This window comes from Aphelocoma coerulescens, chromosome 2 (assembly GCF_041296385.1).
Source record: "Aphelocoma coerulescens isolate FSJ_1873_10779 chromosome 2, UR_Acoe_1.0, whole genome shotgun sequence".
NCBI classification, from domain to species: domain Eukaryota; kingdom Metazoa; phylum Chordata; class Aves; order Passeriformes; family Corvidae; genus Aphelocoma; species Aphelocoma coerulescens.
The window spans coordinates 138,290,708-138,313,183 of record NC_091015.1 but is presented as its reverse complement, the minus strand read 5'-3'; the positions used below and the strand labels follow the sequence as shown (position 1 = coordinate 138,313,183).

The 22,476-nt window shown below is 39.8% G+C and overlaps 1 protein-coding gene across 2 annotated transcripts in view; it reads right to left on the bottom strand.

Moving 5' to 3' along the window:
• STMN2 (stathmin 2) overlaps nucleotides 1-22,476 on the bottom strand; it is a 39,214-nt gene that overhangs the window by 10,603 nt on the left and 6,135 nt on the right. The window contains exons 1-3 of one of the 2 annotated variants that reach the window (XM_069006011.1): nucleotides 4,144-4,163; nucleotides 3,941-4,036; nucleotides 3,136-3,308 (exon numbers count right to left, since the gene is read on the bottom strand). In XM_069006011.1, coding sequence (XP_068862112.1) covers nucleotides 3,136-3,308; nucleotides 3,941-4,022 — 255 coding nt within the window. In that variant the 5' untranslated portion in view covers nucleotides 4,023-4,036; nucleotides 4,144-4,163. Of the gene's footprint in view, nucleotides 1-3,135; nucleotides 3,309-3,940; nucleotides 4,037-4,143; nucleotides 4,164-22,476 lie in introns of those variants that run through there. The other variant, XM_069006010.1, reaches the window with a different exon arrangement.

Here is a 22,476-nt window from a genome sequence, read left to right as displayed (position 1 = left end):
ACTCTCTGAGAGTATGAGGTCATGACTGTCAGGTGAGGTAGAGAAAAAGGGGTAGAAAAGGAAAGAGAAGTCCTGTAAAAGCTTACCAGGAAATAAACAAGAATGATAAACTGGAAAAAGCATAAGCAGGAGACTGCTGAAGTGCATGTATTGCTCTAGATGTTCTCGTGAGCTTGAAAACTTATTAATGAACACTGCCTAATTAACAGAGCAGAACATAATTCCTAAGTGGTGTAAAACTCATTAGCGATTTTTTTTCCAAAAAGGCAATTCTCATCCATTAGTTATACTTGATTTTAATTAGAACTGTGCTGGAAGGACATGATCAAGAATGGCCATGCCTGAGAGCTTTGCAATAGATTGAAAAGTATGATAATAACAGCCAATTAGAAAAAGTCTGCCTGGTTTGTCTAGCAGCAGAAACTGGAAGAAGATGCTTAAGTAAACTCTAGATGAAGTTGGGCAGATCTCTCTAGCTTACATCAGTCAGCAAGTTCCATATTTTCTGAGTCACAAGTTCCATTCACATAATAATTTCCTACAAGGTAGTGCTCTATCAATTTTGTTACTATCTTTTTGAACTAAATAATATTTTAATAACCTCTAAACAGTCTGTGATAACAAATATACCTTGAATAAACAATGCATGAAAGGATTATTCCTTTTTGAAATTGCTGTCTGATGATTTCCTTGAGTGATTTGTCCCCTTTGGATAGTGTGAAATAGAATATAATTATTCCTATTCATCTTCTCATTACCATTCATGACTTTGTAGACTTCTATCTTATCTTTCATCTGTTGTCTCTTTCCAAGCTGAAAAGTGGACTGTTTAATTTATCTTCTTATGGAAGATTTTCTGTACTTCTAATTGCTTTTTTATCCTTCTCTGCACGATGCATTTTTTAGGGCAAAAATGAAGCCAATTGTTGAGATGTGAGAACACCAGGGATTTTAACAGTGATGTAAGGAAACATTTTTCTCTGTTCTTTGTTCCTTTCCCAGCAATTTCTGCTGCAATGTTAATTTGGAGGATCTTGTCTATTAAAATAACTCAGTTATATGTTCATTCAAAATGAATATAGTACCAAGGGGAAGAAATGACAGGTTTCTGTATTGCTATCACTGATTACCAATCTATTGCATAATGAGTTTTTCTTTAGGAAGAAATGAACAGTAATGAAATCAATGGAATGAAATCTCTGAAACATTCAATTCTTATTTTCCACCAAGTATATGCATAATATCAGGCTTTTTATTGCTGCCATTTCATTCTATGTCTGTATCTTTACTTGAGCACTTGTATGCGGCACAGAGGAACTTCATGGACTGAGTTTTTGGGGAATATCATGACTTGGGTCTGTGAGAGCTCATCCTTCTCAGCAGGTGCTAGAGCAAATGGAAATTCCTTTGATAAACAGTCATATCCTCTTACTGAAATGAATAGTCTGGCAGAAATATTTCTTTGAAAGAAGTGATAGTGCTTGTGAGTGTGTACTAGAACCACAGAGTCGTTGTTTGCAAGCCAGCAAAAATGACAAAAGTAGCAACACTGCAGTTCTCCTCTAGATGAGTAGTTCAAACTAGTGAGGTCCAGAAGACTCAGGTTTCACTGCAAATCCAAACTGAGTGCCAGGTTTTAAAGACCTGTCAGTAATCCAGACCTACTGACTTCAGCAGGCACATATCAAACCATACACCAGTGTAATCATTCCCTTGGGGTTCTTGGCAGTGACCCTGATCTGGTCTGACAGGAGTGAAAGAGAATGAAGTTGCTTTTCCTGGATCTGATCCATGTGCTATCTGTGGCATAGATGCTGTCCCCGAACTTCTGTATACATTTTTGCTGACATCTGGAAAAGTTCTGTTAACAGCAGTTTTAGCAAGAAATCACATTGTTTAAAAGATACATAAAAGGCTTAGAGACATAAGCTTGTTTCATTTTCAGAAACCCTCTACCAGGGACTCTGTGGGCAGGTAGAAGGGATTTCTAATGCCTATTTAACTGTGCAAGATGATTTGCCACAAAAAAACACTGATCTCCTGGGTGAAGGACACAGAAAGTCCTAAGCTCCTAAAGCTTCCGTGGCTCTCCTTTTGTGTGTCAGCAAAAAGAAACATGAATTTTTGTGGTCATTGCAGCCAGTAATGACTTTCCTGAAATGGTCCAACACAGCAAAAATGCTGTGCCTACATAGGACACTGCTAATTTCCAGACTGACAATTCAGGCTGGCTATGATGAGTGTGTCATTGTCATACTCTGACTTATCTGATCTGGAGTTTTTCTCTTTGGAAAAAGAAAAAAGCAACCTGATTTAGCTCTGACTTAGAGAAAATGAAGACCTTTTCAACACATCAGTCATGATGAAAGCCAAATAAACAGTTAATGGGTACTTCCAGCTGCCTTTGTGTCAAGCTTTGTGAAAAACGTGAAACAACTCTTCCAAATGCTATGTGACAAACCTAGTGATTATGAAACAGAGCTTTACCATTATGGGTAGGATCATAAAGTGGGGAAGACTTAGTCTGTGGAAAACCCTACCAAGGCCAATTTCCATCACTACTGAAACTGCCAGAAATGCCTCTTAGTAGCTGTGCTATGCTAATGTCTTAATTCAAGTGTGTGTGAAAGATCCCAAACTCACTTTATTCAGGGCCAGTGTTCCTCTATACTGCATAAATAAGACATTTTAGCTGCCTCATGCAGACCTTGTGAATAATTCTCATGGACACTACGAGGAGTCAAGATCTGACAGCCCAGAGAACATCTGCTTGAATTGCAGATCTATCTCTTAAACTCAGACACAAGAGTTGCAATGGTTTTGAGCAACTGATGCCCTGAATGAACCAATTAGTTACATTCACGCAGTAAGCAAGCGCATTTGAGCCCCGTTTGAAGCTATCTCTATTTTGTGATGCATACTTCCCCAGCACTGAAACCAGTGAGTCTTGTTTGGAAGCTGCTGAAAGAAAATAAACTCATTCATTTCTAGAAATATATTGATGATTTTTGTCCATGCAGGCTACCATGAGTCAGTGATGGCAACGGAAAACACACAAATGGACAGGAAACTGGACTGCTATTCTGTACACTAAACCATGTCTAATTACTAGCATTTTTTTTTAAGGAAAGATACCTTTCTCCTCTCCTCTGCAGCCTCCAGCTTTTTCTGGATCTCCTCAAGAGAGAGTTCTTTCTTCTTCGGAGAAGCTAAAGTTCGTGGTGCTTCTGAGACTGGAGATGGTGGCTTTAGGATCAGTTCAAAGGCCTGGCCTGAGGCACGTTTGTTGATTTGTTTCACTTCCATGTCTGCACAATAAGGTGGGAAATTGTAAGTTCTTCAATACACCAGCAGTATTGAGGAGAGAAGCAGCATTGATATCAAAGTAGGATCAGAAGAACAGAAAAATGATTTAGCATCTTTGCCTTGGGCATTTTAAGTGCAACGGCAGATTATGGGCTGAAAACCATTCTCGGGAGTACATTCCATTTTATCTGTAATAGCTTAATTATACCTTAATCTCATAAAGATAAAAATTTACAGCAATTTTGCAAGCTTATTGGGGTTCTGTGCCATTTCACACCCCCTGCAAGCAGTGCCCAAGTTGATTAATTTTTTAAGCATGCTTTCATCTTTTCTTCATTATCTTGGGAATTATGTCAGCTATGAAGGGCTGTAATTCTCAAATGGGGAGTAGGGAAAGAACAGCTCACTACAAGAGGGCTAACGTTAAAAGTTTAGTTAGCTCTATTAGGAACAATATCCAGCATCATGGTTACTGCATAATCTGTAGAAAGTAATAGCCCAAACCAGCAATTAAATTGTTAAACCAGCAAAATATTCACCAACTAACACTATGGACTAAGAGGTGAATGGAGTAGTTTCCCAGCACTAGCACATTTTCTGACCAGCAGGATGATTTCCAGTAAACATCACTCACCATCATATTTATAGATGTTCATGTTGCGAGGTTCCGGGTAAAAACAGGAGCAGATCAGCGAGAGCATGGACAGCTCCTTCATCTTTTCCTTGTAAGCTGAAAGGAGAGATCTTGTTAGCATGCTTCACTTCCACAGCTCCTCCTTAGTGAATTTCTAGCTGAGATGAGTGGCCAGGGACCAGAAAACCTACTCTATCACCCACCTGGCAGATTTCTCTAGAATATTTACTTTCAACTATTTCACCGCAACATTGAGCCTTTATCAAATCACAAATGAGATCCTCAGAAGTGCGAGATGGCTTCTGGTCCTCTACATGACCTCAGCCTTGGCCATAATGCAGACAGTCCTCTCTGGTTTATATAAAGTGAATCTGGCTACCAGGAAATGCATTTAGCATTGGAAGAGTGCCATGACTCCACTCTCCTTTGGCTGGTGGAGAGACATGAAGCTCTTACAATTTCTCTGACGTATCCAAATGCAATTGAGAACAGCTATGGAAAGCTGGCCATATATTGCCATAGGCAGATGCTAAATACATTATCTTACAAAGGAAAATGTCATCCAGAAAATTAAAAATAAAACCAGAAATGAGGATACATTTATCAAATAATTTGCTTAATGTCCTTAATATCCTTAACTACCTCAAACAAAGCTTTTCTTTCCCCACTTACTTGCCAAAATATGTTGCTTTCACACTCAGGTCTAGTCTGTATTAGCCAATGCAATTAACGCCCTTCTAATTAATAATAGCACCTTTATGGTGCTATCTTTGCTGACTTTGTAATGCCTGTAGGCCCCAGTTAGGAATACAGGAGGCACTGGTCTAAAAATGGTGATACCAATACCTAATCATTATGCAGTTTTCTGTGTTCACCCTTCCTAACTGCTTGTAGGTCAGAAAATGGTCTTGCACTTGGTCACTGGGCAAGCCAATGACAGAGCCCAGACTAGAGCTGGCTCTCCTGGGTCCTGGGGCAATATCCTGCCCACTGCCCACATCCCACAGCACATCGATGTTAAGGCAGGGTGCTTCAAAATTCATCCTGGCACACACAAATCCCTGCTATTATCAACATCATTTCTACAGAGGCGGACAATCATTTGCTGCCAGCATGTGAAAACGTGGCTTAAAATATCTGTGACTGAAAGTATTGTACTTAACAGATTAGACCAAATTAACCCTTGTTGATGCTAAATGGAAATCTGATGGTCCTTTGATCTTCAAACTGTGGATACATACGAAATTCTCAATCAGCCTTTCTCATGGATGCTCTTGGGGTTTTTGATTTTGCTTTTCCTACTCAGAAAGAAACCCGAGACTGGTGAGGGCTTGAGAGTCTTTGGGTGCTTCTCAGTATGGTGATATTTGAATAATGGTTCAAGAAGAAATTTCTAGCTGCCAGTAAAGGATTAGTTAATTTAATTAAGCTTTGCACAAGGGTCTCTAATCATGTACCTTGAATAACTCACCTAAAGGAGATACAGCTTTTCAGAAACCATAGGTAAAAGACAGCTTTGAGGTTAAGAGTGTACTGAAGACTCTGCTTCCTGTGAACTTAGGCTGTCATGGAAACTTGGTCTTGACATTTTGATTTGAAACTGAAGTACTGACTCGCAAAGAATAACTCAAAAATCTTTTGAAGAGAAAAATCATGTCCAACTGATGTCTGTTTAATGATGAATAATGATAAACATAATGAATTGTTCACTTAGACCTCCATCCAATAAGCATACAGGTGTAGTTTTCCAGATTTTCCTTTGAGAAGGGCTTGCCCAGTGAGCTGGCCATACCATTGGAATGGCATCCTTCCCAGCAACAAGGTTGTGGAGTGGGTGCACATCAAACCCTGGCAGGTGCTAAACATAGAGAAAATGGACACTGGGTTGTGTGTTAAAGACATGGCCATTGATGATACAAGCTGAATCTTGTACAAGATCTGCTGAATCACTGCTAAAATGTATACCTTGAAATATCTTTTTAGAGAAAAGCATACAAAGCAGCATCCTAGGAATGTCGCCTTTTGGGGCCTTTATTAATATTTTTTATCTTTGCTTGACATTGAATATGTTTTGCTTCCTAACAGCATTTAAAATGATTACAGAAAGGTGTTTGTTTTCCCAGCTCGCCATCTGTTTCCCAGCTTGCTTTGCCTGCTGCAAAGCACAGCAGGAGAAAGATCAGAACATGCTCAGCTCTCTTTCCTTCAGTGCTATAGCTGCACTGAAATCATGCTGGAAAAATCATTGTCTCAGTTCATTCTGGCCACTTGCAAAATTAGTATGGCTGTCCATCCTTTACAAGAACTACATTTTCTTTATTTTGTGGTATTGATTTAGTCTCCACTTGCCCTAGAGAGTCCTTCTGCCATAGCTGGAACTTGGCTTAAATACTCACAGAAGTTCTGGAGGCTTCTGCAGCTTTGGGAACCAAACAACCTGCCATGGTGGCAAACACTGGTTTTCCTTTTGCAGACTTAAGGGCTGAGGGTGTCAAAGGACCTGAAGAGGCACACACCTCCTCTGGTGTCCATCATCAACAACATGATTATGTCACCCTTGATCAGGCTCAGCTCTGAGGAGCGGGAGCCCTGCATTGTTCAGCTCTCCTTTCTGTAAACATTTCCTTAAAACACATTAAAAAAGCTGAAAGCAGTTATGTTAGCCCAGTTGATGGTCTGATTAAAGTGGCTGGCTTATGTCTCACAGGTTAGACAGGGAGATAACTATACTTTTCCAAATCCCAAGGATTAGTGTTTTATCCATGGAAGCCTGTTATCCCAAAAATAAAGTTCTTCTGTGAAGAAAGCAGCACACATAGACCAGAAAAATTACCTGCCTCATAGTGGAGCTTTTCAAAACCCTTGAAGACAATGAAGACAAGCAGTGATTGCAATGAAGTTTATTTTCCAGATGTGTTTCCACTGGCTTGCTAATTATATCCCTCCTTGTGCAGTCATGTAGGCTACATATCATTCCATTAACTGTGCAAGTTAAATGAAGGAGAGTAAATGATGGTAATCCTAATACTACAAAAGCTTCGATAGGGAAATTGCTATGAAAGAACAACGTTGACAAAAGATGGCAACAGAATCTTTTTAGTTATATGCAGCAAGATCTAAATGTTTATATGCACAAAGAACACTGATTTGTGTTAAAACCAGAAGAGAATTCAGTATTAGCATTTCTTGTAGTTTTGCTGTGAATATACTAGTATTCATAGGTCTTCCTAAATTCTGAAACTCAGTGATTATTCCAGAACCTCATCTACTTTTTAAGAATAAACTCCTCATATTCAGAGTTGCAGAGAAAGCATTAGAAATACTATCAAATGCCCCTAGATCTTTGATAGCCTCAGAAAAGAATGAACTCAGATGGCACTGAGACTCAAGAATGCATGACTTTTTTTCTGAGCAAGTCCCAAGTGTACCTTAATATTATTGCTTTAAGCCAACCTCACCCTTTTCTCAAACTTCCGCCATTATTTTCAACAGCTGTATTTAGAAACTGTGAAATGACTCCCTCTGTTGGGTGAACATCCATGCTCTCCCTTTTTGGGCTCTACTTGATGGTCCAGGTAAGACCTTCACGGGTCTTTTAAGAGCTCCAGTTCTACAGCTGCATGAGCAAGAAGGGAAGGACAGCAGAACTGGATCTCTGGAGGGAAACAGTTCTAAGGATTTCATGCCCATGTTGTATAATTTTGGGGATCTTTTCTTTAGTCTAGTCTGGTCCCATGGTCTGAACAACCATTAGAGCCTGAGGCACTGCTAACACACGTCTTCCAGCTTCAACACCTATCAACTAAACCAGTTTGTGCTCCAAGATTGCTCTGATGTGTGAAGCAAAGAGTGGTCAGCTGGGGTGTTTTGATGATGCTCTTTGAAAATGCTCTACTGGTCTCAAACAATATGTTTATTCAGATACATCCTCTATTCCTCTGCAGAAAAGTAGTCCATTGCCAGTCCTGCAGCTCACTTGCCCAATGAATGAAGCTACTATAGCAGAGTGCTATGGCTGCCATTAGAAGTCAGCAACCACTTATTTACTGCTGGGAGAAATAGCAGGGTTAAGGAAAGCACTGCTAAACCCTTCCTGTCTGTTCTCATCTGTTATCCAATAGCTATAAGGAATTTTTTACAGTTTACACTGTAAAATGAAAATCTGTCCTGACTGACAGGCCATGGGCAATTTGGGTCACATTTTGTTCCTTGGCAAAGCACAGCTCAGACAGATTGCTGTGTCACAGCAGAGACCATTATTCATAAGCAAGACTATTTTTAACATATGAACGGTGAGAGAAAAGTGTAAATGTTACTTATAATTAACATCTGATGAAAGCAAATGTGTTGATTCTTTTTGCCTTACTGAATCCAGTCCACATATAAGAAATGTATTTTATACATACATTAATATGCATAGATATTAACCACATACATTAATATGCATACATTACATATATTAATGTATAATGTTACTGTATTTTGACATTTCAAGTACCACTTGCCAACTATTTCTTGAAGTTCTGCACACCTGGAAGGAAAAGGAAGCTGGCACATTGCCCACAGTCTGAATGTGCAACCCATAACACAGCTCAGCCCCGTGCTCCCTTGCCAGGAACCTATGTGACAGTTGCCTTTCTGAGACTGAACTGAAATCCTGCTTAGTCTTCTCCTCTGGAAGAGATTGAAGCACTAAGATGTATGATTAAGCATGGAACACAGGTAGAGAAGACCTACCACACCTGTCCTTCGTATGGATTGCTGATGGATGTTATTGACAATGTGCTTTGTTACAAATGTCATTTTGCTAATGCTCCCTCTGGAGTACTAGAGCTTTTGGTTTGTCAAGACAATGCTTTAAGTCTGTTTTAATTTAATGTTTAATTTAATGTTTTAATTTTGTGAATACCAACAGCCACACTCTGTTGGGCAGTAATTAATTTTTTTTTTTTTTTTACTAATCCATATTAGTAGTGGGCTACATCCTTTTCTGCCAGACAAGATGACGTTATATAATCCCAACTGTGTTGTTTCCCCATAGGTGGTGAGGTATTTGAAGAAAGTTACATGATGAGTACTGCTAAAGTGGTGGGCTAGTACTGGAACAAGCACATGGGACTGGGAGAATTAAAACTCAAGATGGGCAAGAGTAATATGGATTCTAGGTATCAATTAGTTTTTGGCACGTCTGAGCTCTATCAGCCTGGGATTCACTTTAATTAATGCTGGCCATTATTTAAAACAGCTACTTTGCAGAAATAATGAAAGCTTACTTTTTAGTCAAGGGAGAGAAAATGATGGTTCCATTCAGATGTCTTAAGTTAAATGAATTAGGTTGTCTTAGGACCAGCAAATCTATCTTCACTGTCAGGAAGCCTAAGGATGTTTATGGAGTCACCAGTGATGGAGGGAATGAAAGCAAAAACCCCTGCAGTAAATATATCTTATCCATCCCTTATGCTCAGCCATGAGTGATACCTCATTTTGGTGGTTCACATCGGTGGGGCTTATTTTGTTACTCTCTGAAAGCAAAACACTGCCCACCAGAGCATTAGGTTGAGCCCATCTCACAACCTAATGTATATGTGCGCTCTTCCAGTTTCCCCAACAAAAATGAAGTTGCTTTACGGCTTAGAGACTCTTTAATGCCCTACAGTGCTCACCTACTTCACTGTAGGGAAAGGTGGCACAGGACTCCCACTCACCCGGGGCCATTCTTTGGTGGCCAAGTCTTTAAAATTGCACTCTTAATATACTGCAATGCAGTTTAAGATAGAGATGAGAATAGAGTTTTGGTCATGTCCCCGGTCCCTGAATTTTTTGGTATTTTTATATCTAGGCAATAGAGTAAGCAGGTACTATGAAAAAGTAACAAGAAACAGAAAACACAGAAAAAAAGGAGTGATCAGTGAGCTTCCTCTGTCAACCTGACTCTAGAATTTCCTACAATATGCCCAGAAAACAAGAAAGGAAGAACTTGGGACAGCTCTAATCTGCTTTTGTGGCAACTGGGACTGGGAGTTTGAAAAAATAGTGTTAGGCATTAATTTCTGCAACCCTCATGAATGTTCCTAGCAGAAGTATCATCAATTTTATTCTCTCCAACATGAGACCCTTTTAACAAAAGTCTTAAAATGGTTTGGGATGGAATCAAGCATTAGTGTCACCCATAAAAAGCACAGAGTGGCCGTGAAATCAGGGATCACTGTAGCATCAGTTCTTCAAAATACACAAAAAAAACAATACAAGCAACAGATCTGACCTTCAGCTTCTTATTAAGACTGTGTCAGATTGTCTCAATGAACCCTGTCCTTGAGTGCAAGGCCTTGCATACCACTTCCACAGCATAATTCAGGTGACAGCACAGGATCTGGCTGGAAAACCAAACCCATGGAACACACTAGAACCTGTATGCTTATGGAAAGACTGTCCTGTAATGGTTTTCTTGAACCTAGAGTGCAGAGATACAAATGCACACAAACATGCAGATTGGAGAGTGGCACAAGTCTCACTAAAAATTGCCCCTAATTTTACAACCTAATCTATCACTGATCATGACTATGGCTTTTTGACTAATTCAGGTACCATGTCTGTGGATTTTACTTACTGTGTGTGGTTAGAGTCAAATGTCTTTGTTCACTTTATGATACCAGAATGTTAAGATGTAAAGTTACTATTTTGTATTATTTTGATGTATGTAATTTTCACCACTGAAACAATGAGAAGACCCATTTACTGAACCCTGAATATTACAGTCATCTGTGACATGAGTTAATGGGACTTCTTTGTCGAGCTGCTGCAAGCCCATTTCCAAAATGAGATTTTGATGTGAGGGGTCTTTTGAATTTGAGAAAACAACAACTTTGTCATGGTTACTCAAAACAAACACTGATGCAGATGCTTTGTCATAGTCATATTGTGCTTTCTATTCACTGAAATGAAAACACATACATTTCCTTCTAGTGTGGAAGGAATTCAGCAGACATGTGCCTGTTCAGAGCCTGTTGGTACACTCAGGGCCCCACAGACTCACCACACTGCTTGCTGATGGAAACAAGGGAAGACAAGACAAGAAAGCCACGGGCTAGCTCCTCCTTCTTCAGCTCTGCAGAAACTGGTCTGCAGCAGTGGCAGAGCCAGATGCTGCACTCTCTTCTGAGCCACCCCTTTGCAGAGCCCATGCATTATGCTGGCATGAAGAAGCCCTTGGCTGTTAAGTTCCAAAAGTCCTCTGGGACTGAGGGGAAGGCAAAGGAGCCAGTACTAATACAGAGGACTGTGTCCCTCCTGACACTCATTTGTACTTAAGAGAACTTCAACCCAGGTGAAAACAAAAATTCCAGAGAATTTTTTCCACAATGGGGAAAAGAGAATCTTCTTTACAGTCTGCTTTGCCTTTACCAGGCATCCCTTCCCCATATCTCCCTCTGTACCTCCGCATCCCATCTGCCTTCCCCCAGTTTTCTTCCCACAGAGCTTACTGTGTAGGAAAGGATGTAAGTTACTAAAACAGACTTTGAAAACAGTGGGGAGGATGAAGAGAGAAGAATAAAATTAAAGGCTACAGTAGTCCTAAGCTTTATTTCCGGCTGGTTAACTGAACATAACTGTCTAATTTTTGTGCAGTCAGAAGTTCAAACCCTGTTATTCAGATGATTTGGCAGGAAACTGATGTTTAAGATGCTGAACTTACACCTACCTTCATTAGAGGCCACCAGAGACACGGACAGTTTCTGATTATCACCTAAGTGTGGGAGTCATGCAAACATCAAAAGTTCTAAAATTTTTAAGGCAGCCCCACACCAGGAACCATTCTGCTATCCCCTCTCTCCTGTACTCATTGGAAGCAAAAAAGACTGTGGAAATTCAGCTATGGGATGATTTGAACCAAAGTAATTTTTCTGAATGTGGACTGGATGGAAAACGCGAATAGGCTTTCAGCAAACACCAGGAGGAAAGCAGCAAGACCAGGAAGAAATAACCTTCCTTATTTGGCTCACTTTACCTGCTTGAGAACTGTTGTTGGTTTTGTTACATACCTGCACCTGGGGCAAACAGTTTCTTGTGATTTGCAATGCAGCAAGCTTAGCTCTGTCATGTCTTACAGAAAAATCTGTTTTAGCTTAGGACTCCTGTTAGAGTAGTAGTAAGGATTCTTCATGTATCATTCTGGGTCTGATTCTATCACTAATTTTCCTGTTCTCAAGAAAAAACCCTATCCCCTGATCTATCAACCTAGAGTCTTATGTGAATGATTTAAGAAAGAAAACCTTGAGCTCTGGAGTTTTTGAATGGGTGGATTTGCCTCCCATGACTTTGTGCTCACGGTGTGTAATGTATTTCCTCCGCGCTGCATGCCTGAAGGGTTGTGATACACCCTTTCACCAGGACACAAAGCCATTAAACTCTTTTACACTTCTGAGACAGGTTACATATAAAATGGGTTAAAAAGCCAGGTATTTCACTCCAAAGTTTCTATTAACATGGCTTTGAAAATCCCTCCTGGTAAGCACCACTGAACCAGGATCTCAATCTCCATGCAGGCTACAAAAGCAGTGTTTTCAGGAATCCTGATGCACATATCTGAAGGCCAGGGAAGCAGAAGGCTTTTGAGAGACTCTCCTCAACACAAACACCCCAGCCTTGCTGTACGTAGGTTATCTTGTCTCAGCATTCCTGGGACTGGGGCTACCAACTCTATGAGCCTTCCATAACATCAGCCTAGTGGAGTTTGCTTCAGGACTTCCCTGCAATAGGACGACCCCAGTTTGCTGATCCTTCTCTCAGAAGTGGACATGTAGTGCTCAGGAGCTCCCAGACCCCAGCTGTTTCCTGGGTACAAAGCTGTGGTGCTTGCCTGGTTCTGGAGTCACACTGGTGACTGAAGCACCAGGGAAGGACTTGCAAAGGAGCTGGAACTTCTTCAGTATCTTTTTAAGTGTGGGGTGGGGAGAACTGAACTACAGATTGGAAGCTGCCAAGCCTGCAAGCAGCCCACTTTTTCTCAGCAGCATGCAGGCTTCAGCCACCACAGCAGCAGCATGTCTGCAGCTTGGTGCTGAACTGAGCATTGGGGGGAAGTGAAATTTCAAGTCCTTGTGTTGAGCACTCCAACCTTCTCTGGTGCCTCAAGCAGAGAACCCAGCAGAACACCCAGGACTAGGCTATCAGGGGCGGCTGCTACCTCCCAGTATGCTCTCAAGGTCATCTCATCATGGCATTGTGGGAGTATGCAGGGGCCCAGCTGAGATCTGTGCTACTTTCTGTAAAAATGTGTCAAATGCAAACAACCTACGCCACAGAGCTTATGGGGTGAGAAAGAGAGGCAAGGGATGCTGTGGAAAAAATGACCCAGAGGTAAAAAAAAAAAAAAAGCCTCAGGTCACAGACCCGTTCTGTAGCAAAGCTTCCCGGGGAACAGAACTCTCCTGAATTCTGTATAAGTGACACCTCTGTCGGCACAGGATGTCTCTTTTTGAGTGCTGCAGGCAATACAGGTGCTGGCTGGTGAAACAGCCCCTTGAGGGAGGATGCAAATCAAATGTGATGAAATAGAATGGCAATGGTTTAGTCATGCAGCCTACTATGATCAAACAGCATTTTCCCAAGGTATGAATCATGCTACGGGTTCTGTTCCAGCACAGCAAGACTGGGTTACTAGAGCAGCGTGCGAGAGAGCGGGCTGCCAGTATCACTTTTATTTATCTGAATCTCACCGTCAGCCATGTGTGTTTGGAACAGTGGCATTTGTTCAGTTTTTCCTGGTGACGTCTTCAGGGGCTTCCACTGACTTAAATTTGCATCACCCTTATACCTTTATGTAGGCTTGACAAACTCTTTCTGGTTGTACATCACCTGGCCATGCATTACCTACTGACACTTGACACTGAGTGTCATTTTATTCCAAGCCCTCCCTTTTTTATCCTGCTTGGAGACTAATGACATAACCTTGCATATTGCCAGTCTTCACGGTGGAAATAGGGTTCTGCTAGTGGTTTTTTTCATCTGGACACAGCAGATCCTTTCTGGACTTGTAGCTGATCCTACATTATGAAATCCATCCCCTCATCTCTGTGCTGAGATTACAGTCAAAATCGTTCATACTGAGCTTCTCTAGAAAGCAAATTTTAGCAGAACTACCCACATTTTGAAAGCAAGTCATTGATACAGCATCAAGGAAAGGAATGGCCCAAAATTGTTTAGGAAAAGCAAGCAGTTAAGAAAGAATGGGTTAGGAATCCAACTTTTTCTGTTTCCATCATTCAGCTGTTGTGGAGTGCCTTGATCAAAGGAACAGAGATGGATTGCTACAGTGAGAGCTTCCATTAACAGACAGGCTGGTCCTTGCCATTTTTCTGGCTCAGAAATGCAGGTATGTGGTTTTAACAGGACTGTAAGTCTGATATAAAAGATGACATTTTTATAACTCATACAAGGGTTGTAAACACAACCTTCATTAACCTGTGCCATTCCAAAGTACAGATAACTTTCACATCTTACAGTATTTTCAAAATTGTGCTTTGACCTGATGAAGGCCAAAATATTATTTAGTTGTAACTAGAGGCTCCGAACAGTAAGCAAAATAAATTGCAAGGTGCCTTTTATTTTCTTTTCTTTCTCTAGACAAAAAGAAAAGAAGCAGGGCAATCAGCTAAGTAGAAATTTGTGTTTGTATGATATGATATAAATGCAATTGTGACTTCTTGCAGGGTTGGACTCTCAATCTTTGCATTACAATAATTAAATTTATTCCTTGCTTGTTGAGCCATCGCACTGAGTGCAAAACCTATTGCAATTGTTTTCACACCATAAATATCAGGAGAATCCATTAAAGAGAAAATATGCTGCTATGAAGGCTGTAGATAGTATCTTTCAAAACTAATCATTTCATATAGACTAGAAACCCCATTTTATAGGGTCTGAAAAATCAAACACATAGAAGCATTCATTACTCAGTTTATATATATTTCTATACATAAAAAGTATATGTGTACGTATATATATATGTATATAAAACTTTATTTGTTTAAGTTTAATGGCTGATTCTGAGCAATTCCCATGTATTTAATGTACTGAACCCAAAACCAAATATGTGTAACTGCATCTTTTTGCTACACAATCATTCTTACTGGCTGCCATGACTACCGACTAAATGTCAAAATGCAAAAGACAATGAAAGGAGACAGTCTGGAAAATCCAATTTACTTCTGGGTTCTGAATGGAATTTTAATTTTGTGGGACATGCTAAAATAAGAATGTCTCATCAGTCTGAATAAAGGCATTTTCTTTATAAAGTTTGCTTTCTGTACACAATTGCAAATGACATATGTAAGTAGATTACTTACAAAGGAAGAATTCCAATCCTTGCAATACAATGGGAAACACATTATAATGGTGTTAATTAACAATAGTATCTTAAATTTGAATGCCTGAACAAAACAAGCTCCTAGTAAATAACTTCTGAGTTTTCATATAAAACTGTTTGATACTGGAGTTTGCCTGCCGACATAACTCATAATTGTGGAAGATTTTGCTTTAAACCCAAGGAAGTGTGATAATGGAAACTGTGTTACTCTGATGCTTTATGTTGTAAGGCTTAATCCCCCTTTTTTATAACAAAGACTATAGAGATGAAAATGTTTTTATGCAATTTTAAGTCTACTCAGTGGGCTATATGTGGGAGCAAGGGGCTGTATTTAATTATGAGATATTACAAAGGACTATATTTCTGGGTTTAGAGAATTGTAATCCCTAATTTAAGATAGTCTCCCTATTCAGGAAGCCTATCAAAGGCATGTTTATCTTTGGAGAAATCCTTTGATTCAAAACTAATGTCTTCAGGTTTTGAAGGACTTTGAAAGCACTGCACAGAGTAAGAAAAAATGACAGCAACTCCCTCATCAGCCATGTCGATACAAAGCAGATTCTGTAAAACTCATCTTTTCACTTGGTGGTATCTGCTAACAAGTGGGCAGCAGGATGACTACAAGAAGTATCTTTTGGCAGGTCACCAAATCTAGAAACTGGGGCTAGTGTGAAAATCTATTTTTACAGCATTGAAAGACATACGATAATTTTCTGTTAGTCTTCTCCACAGTCCAAAAAAAGTACAAATGCCCAAGTGAGGTTTCAGATGATGAGTTCCCAAACCCAAGGATGAATAAGAACCAAAACAGGAATGGATACTGGAGAAGTGACTTTTTAAAAAAATAAATATATTTGCAGAAATAAGTTCAGTATGTGTAGGTTGGCTCCAAAAGTCTCACAAGGAAGGGTTTGGGTTTTTTTTTTTGTTTTTTTTTTTTTTTTTTTTGCTATTTCTTCAATGTTTCTTTTAAATGGTCCAGGTTTGGAAGACAGAGAAAGGAAGCAGAGGTGTGCATGAATCAGCAGGAGGGGTTAGGTTCACAATCGATGGAAGGTGTTTGGTGCTGTGGAGCTGCACCTGAGGTACTGCATTCAGTCTTGGGTTCCTCAGTTGAAGAGGGACATGGAGGAGCAGGTGAAGGTCCAGTGGAGGGCTATCAGGAAGGTGAGGGATTATTGGGGAAAGAGGTGGCTTAAGGGACAACATATTAGGTACTCAAGATTAATGAAATGACAGAATCAAACCCTTCTGGATGACATGCATCTGACACTCTGTGGCTTTCAGATCTTTCTATGCGATCTTTACCTAAACAATCTATGCAGTTCTTACTACTAATTATCAGATTTGTACGTCTATCATATCCTGCCATGACTTTATGCATATATGCAAACATTTGATTGCCTCCATAACAAAAATAATGACACCTCTCAACAGCATATTGCTAAAATCTATCATGGTTGGGCATAGATTATAAATATTATTGAGTATGCTAGCCAGAAGATGTATAAAATTAACAAGAAAAATAAAGGAAGATAAAGAATGACAGCCTCTTCTTGGAAACCATGCTGATGGTGCAAAGAAATTAGTACATTATTCAGAGTTGATTAAATTGGTTGAGAGGGAACATTTGCTGGTGGGGTACTTTTATTACAATTGATGCTACAATAAAACTAGAACAAGAACCACTGATCGCAGTGAAGTGACCTGTGTTTTAAGTAGCTTTGCTCAGATTTGCATAATAGAAGCACTTTGATTTTTGAAGACATAAAATTAATGCATAAATGTCTACCCTATAACAATTTATATGGACCTTCAGGAATGTGACTGCTCCCAATTAAGTTTTTCATGACCCACCTCTCTTTTTCATCTTTCTCTTCTCCTTCCCTCTTTTTTACTGTTTTTCAATTTAGTGGTATTTTTTCTATCCCAAAATATTACTGAAAATGTCCAGAGTACATTTGCCCTGGCAGTCTATCTTTCTCTTTGCAGCTGTCTCTGTCTGTGTCTATTTTTTCTGCAATACTGGCCTCCACTTAGAAGAAAATCTTGATGAATTCAGAGATGCTGCTCTGCTACTAAATTAACCACATGAGGAGCTGATCCCTGCAGAGATGCTCCACTGATTGTTGGTGTAAGGGTGTTTGTCTCATTTAGAATAAAAAAAAAAAAAGATCTTGCAATAGCAAGACTTTCAGGGCACTGTGCACCAGCATCAAAAATCTGTCACGGCAATGGCAAATCAGAACTTCTTTGTTGTTCAGACTGTCCTTTAAAACAGACTTATCAAACTTCCAGAACTGGATTGTCCATCGGATTTTTAATATGTTCTAAAAGTAGCAGGAGCTAGATATACCCAAATATCAATTTGTTACAGCCTATTCTGTCTCTTTCATTATATGATCAAGTTCTTTTCCCAGTATAAAAAAAAGTTCATTTTCCTGCATAATTAAATTCTCCTTTTTTTTTAGTGTAGCTGGCTCTCACATGATTTTTTAAAATAATAAAGGAGATATTTCCTCCTAAGTTGATGCTTTGGGAGATTTAAAGGGGGAAAAAACAGGTTCATCAGATGTAAATCAACACGAGTCCATCACACTAATTCTAGCAAGATGGGCGTTCCTGGCCTTTGCACATCTTAGCCATTTAAACAGGCAACCACAGCCAGCCATTGCTATTTCCCATCTTGCGCCACTTTGTTTCTTCCACTGCGTTAGAAAATAAGTCCTTCCACTGAACATCACATTGTTACACTTCAGTTTGGTCTACAGTTTTGTTGGCTGCCTCTTGATGAATTTTGGAGAAGATTTTAGCTAAAAACATTTCCCTATTTCTGTGAAGATGACTAGGGAAAAATACATGCATGTGGTAAACTAAACAAGTGGTTATTGCATTTCTTTGAAAGGTTCTAGTGCTTTGTGCCAGGGAATCATTCTTCATTTGAAAAATCTGTCCAGGCCTGGCCATGGAATAAGTCAGTGAAACACTGGATTTCAGCCTTCAGCCGTGTTTGAAAGACACAAATCCAAGCTTTACAGCCAGTTTCTCTGAAGCCACTTTGTGCTGGATTCTGATTCCATGTGGGCTGAGAGCGATGCTGTGGACCAGAGGAGCACTGGAACAGAAAAAAAACTATCCTGTGGTCTCAATTTCTCCCCTTCTGGCCTCAGAGAAGTGTGAAGGACTACAAGAATGAAGCAGTTGTGTGAAGAGATGAGAGATGAATCTGCATCGTGGAAGTAATTGCCAAGAGCAGACAAATTAAAAAAAAAAAATAAAGAAGGAAAGCCAAGCAGGTAAAGTCAGTCAGGGAATAGATGATCGAAACTGGATCAAGAGTGAAGGTAACACTTGACTGACTGGCTAATGAAACTGGGAATGGAGACTGGAAATCAGTAGGTGGTGGGGATGGAGTAGATGGGAAACTGATCAGGATGGCAGATTGCTCACAAGAACACTGAGAGTCAACTCAAATAGAAGTCTTCCTAACTGTTATCTCAGACTTTCCCCTATACGCAAATGACATTAAAAGACTGTAAAAATAGTAGAGTCACAGTTCAGGGACAAACTGGGGTCCATCTCATATAATAAATACTCTGTTTCCACCATACTTTTTCTTAATTTTGTTTTAATCTTGGAAATTCTATTTGTATAACTACATAGAAATGTACTAAATATAATTCTGCAACCTCCATATTGTAGATTACCTGCTTGCTTATCTAAATGCCTTGATTTTCTGCATGGGTTCAGTATTTGTTCCTATTGCAATTTTTTACCCTTGACAGACCCATGCACATCTTTGTGCAGAAACCAGGATGCCAGCAGACATGAGATCTTTTGAACAGCACTGGCAAACTATGCAAACTGGTAATTAGAATTTTGCAGAGGACTTGAAAATACCTCTGCCATGTTTAATACTGTTTTTCAGGCCCCTCACAACAAGAGGATTTACACTGTTAATCAAATGCAGTATGTTTCTCTGAGTAAGGTATTTCCCTTAATGTTTCACTGCGAAAAAAAGTGAATGCACTTCAAAATGGAGTAACTTGAATCATCAATGCAATTTAAGAAAAATATCTTACTGTTACTTTTCTTAAGAAGTCATTATTGATATTTTACCTGGAAAATGATGATATTTAGACTTAGAACATCATTTCCCAGCAAGAAGGTATTTGCCTTGAGAACATTACTGTTGACAAATATTAAACATTTAGGTTTTTAAATCAGGAATCAGGGCTTCATTCCTACCTACAGCATATAATATTGAAAGCTCTCTAACTTCAGTCTGGAGAGCATCAAAAAATATCTGAGCACATAGAAAAGATATTATCTTAGAAATAGCTTTTTGTATTACATCTACATAATACATTTAATAAACACCAGTACCTGGAGACAAAGAAGGTATATTCAAGTGATATAAACATGACTTGAGTGACAAGTGAGTGAGCCCTTTCCGGAAAGTTCACATGAATAAAGTAAGCAAAAAATATATTAAAACAGTTAATAGACTAATAAAATGGGTTACAGAAGTGAATTTCACTTCCAAAAATGTCTTTGAAAAATTATGGAGACTGATTCATGCATTTGTTTTAAGATTTCCTAGGTACATGCAACATTTCTTACACCTCCATTCGGGTAACTGGATGATTTGCAGTGCAAAAATAGTAGTAAACCAAAAAAAGTAAATTTTGCTACACTTCCATGTAGCAGTGTTGCTAAAAAAAAAAATTAGTGCATCTTTGACGTGGCTGTGGTCTCCACAGCCTTTTGAAAAAGAAAAAAGAATACCCGTGATAATATTAATCACTCCAGGGAACTCTGCCAATGAAATGGCATCAAGAGTTATCCTAGTGGAAACCAGAGGATGAATTTGAACATGTATTTATCAGAAATCTTAGTTCAAAAGGACAATTTGTGTTTTCAATGATTTTGAAAGCATCAAAAATAACATCAAGATCAAAAATTACAGCTACTTAGTGACTAGTGAATATACCTAAATGTAAAAGCCTTAAGCATTAAAAGGCACTTCATCTACCTTCAGGTAGAGTGTACCTTAGCTTAGGGTAAATTCTCAGTTTGTAGAACCCTATGCCAGTCAGTAGTATAAAATACACATATAATTATTTTTTCTTTACCTGAGAAGCTCCCTAAGGATTATAAAAAAGTCCCTCAACAGGACAGAATGCTAATACAGCTTTAGTAGGTAAATTGCTCTGTTTCCTAATCTGATCAGTATGGATTCTGGCAACTTCTGTAACATCAGAGCATGGTTACGTATTTCCATGCAGTATGGAACAAAACCTCACATCCCAGCTCTGAGGTAAGTACCCAAGATTATCCCTGTCTTAATGCAGAGAAAGTCAGGTCATAAAATGATTAACCTACAAATCCAATAAAGGAACTAGGAGCCTAAAATGATGCTTAAGAAAACTCAGGTTTCTAAATCGAAAATGTGGATCCTAAAAATTCCTGCACAGATGAGGAGAGGTCATGAGAATACAGAAAAACCACAATTTGTGCTCTTCCAATTGGTGTGCACTGAAGGGTGCTAGACTTTGGACAAGCAAGGATGCCTCAGACTCGAAATTTAATCCACTAACATTGGGAATTGCGTGTTCTTCCAGCTCACAGTCAGTCTTCTGAAGAAATCTGTGTAGCCTGTTTCCTGGAAGCGTGTGGCACACATAGGGTTCTTCATAAACAGAGGAGCAGCCAGAGTTTTCTTTTAAAATGCAGCTGAGGAGAAATGCTGCTGGCTGCCTTACTCCTGCCCTTTGGAACAACTGCCTACAGTGACATCTTTCACTGGGAAATGCCAGAGCTGGGGTCAAACTCTCAGAATGAGGAAATTCAAGCCAAAGGGTCCTAATCACCACCCGAAGAAACTCACGTTCTGTTTTCTGCTCCCACAATTGTTTCTATTTTGCCATATCATGCAAAATCTAGTGATGCTCCTGGGATCCCCAGTTCCTAGGTGTAGGTCATCCTCCCTCCTCTGTGCACTGTTTGCCTCTCTCTAGCATGATGTTCTTCCCATGGGAGAGTGGAAAGAAGACTCAGCTCGGTGGTCTGGTGGTCTGTGGGGAAGGAGGACACACAGGGACATGGGCTACCACATTCCAGCACCACACCTGGAGACCAAGCACCAGCTGTTTGGCCCAGGGGCAGGAGGGCCACCTCTTCTTCTCCACCCACCACAATGGAAGAGACAAAACCAGGGCTTCTCTGTGGCTGTGGGTGAAGTGTCCAAGGGACAGCTGAAGTCTCACCATTCCTCTCTGCATTTTCCTCTGGGTCACTGCATTATGAGTACATTCACTCTGGGCAGACCTTGACCACCGGCAGAGGTGCTGACCTCTCCTCGCATGCTGTGGAGGTAAAGTCATGCTTGTATCTCACCACAGGTGCTTTAGAGTTTACTAACCCTATCCTCAGCCACCTCTCTAAACTAAATTACCTGCTTGGGCAAAATTGGTGAAAAACTCCTAACGATCCTGTTTTATGATTGTGTGTGTGAAGGATCACAACCTCTCCACACAATACCCACTACAACAGTGACAGGTTTTGTGTATTGGAATGAATGGATAAATCGTAATTTATTTATGAACTGCTTGGATTTGACACCTATACCTTAAAAAGATTAACATTTCTAAATATATTCTTCAGAGCCTAAAGTTTTGCACAGACACTGCATACCAGTTTAACTCCACATCCTGGAAAAAATAGCTTAAATTCACTTCATTGGTTAAATTATGTATTAGCAGACAGGAAAAAGAAAAACGTAAGTGGAAGAGAAAATGAAATAATTTCAGATCAGCTTTGTATGCTGGTATTTCTCAGACACATGATGTCGTAAGTATTCAGTTCCCAGGAGCCAGCATTTCTGCATCAGTCCATTTTTTTTTGTTGACTCAGGATGCAGGTCCATGTGGACTGAGGTCTCCAAAGGAATTTTTGTCTGTTTTTGAAAACGTCTGCTGAGCAACTAGAGGAATAGGTACTTTCTGCACTGCTGTCATGGGTACACAGCACCTTGCAGAACTGAGATACCTGTCCCAGGTAGAATTGCTGGCTGACATTCACTGTGGGGACCCACGCTTCCAAGTGGGATCAACAGTACTTTTAAACCCAATGAAAATCAACAACACCTCAGACTGTATCCACAGAAAAG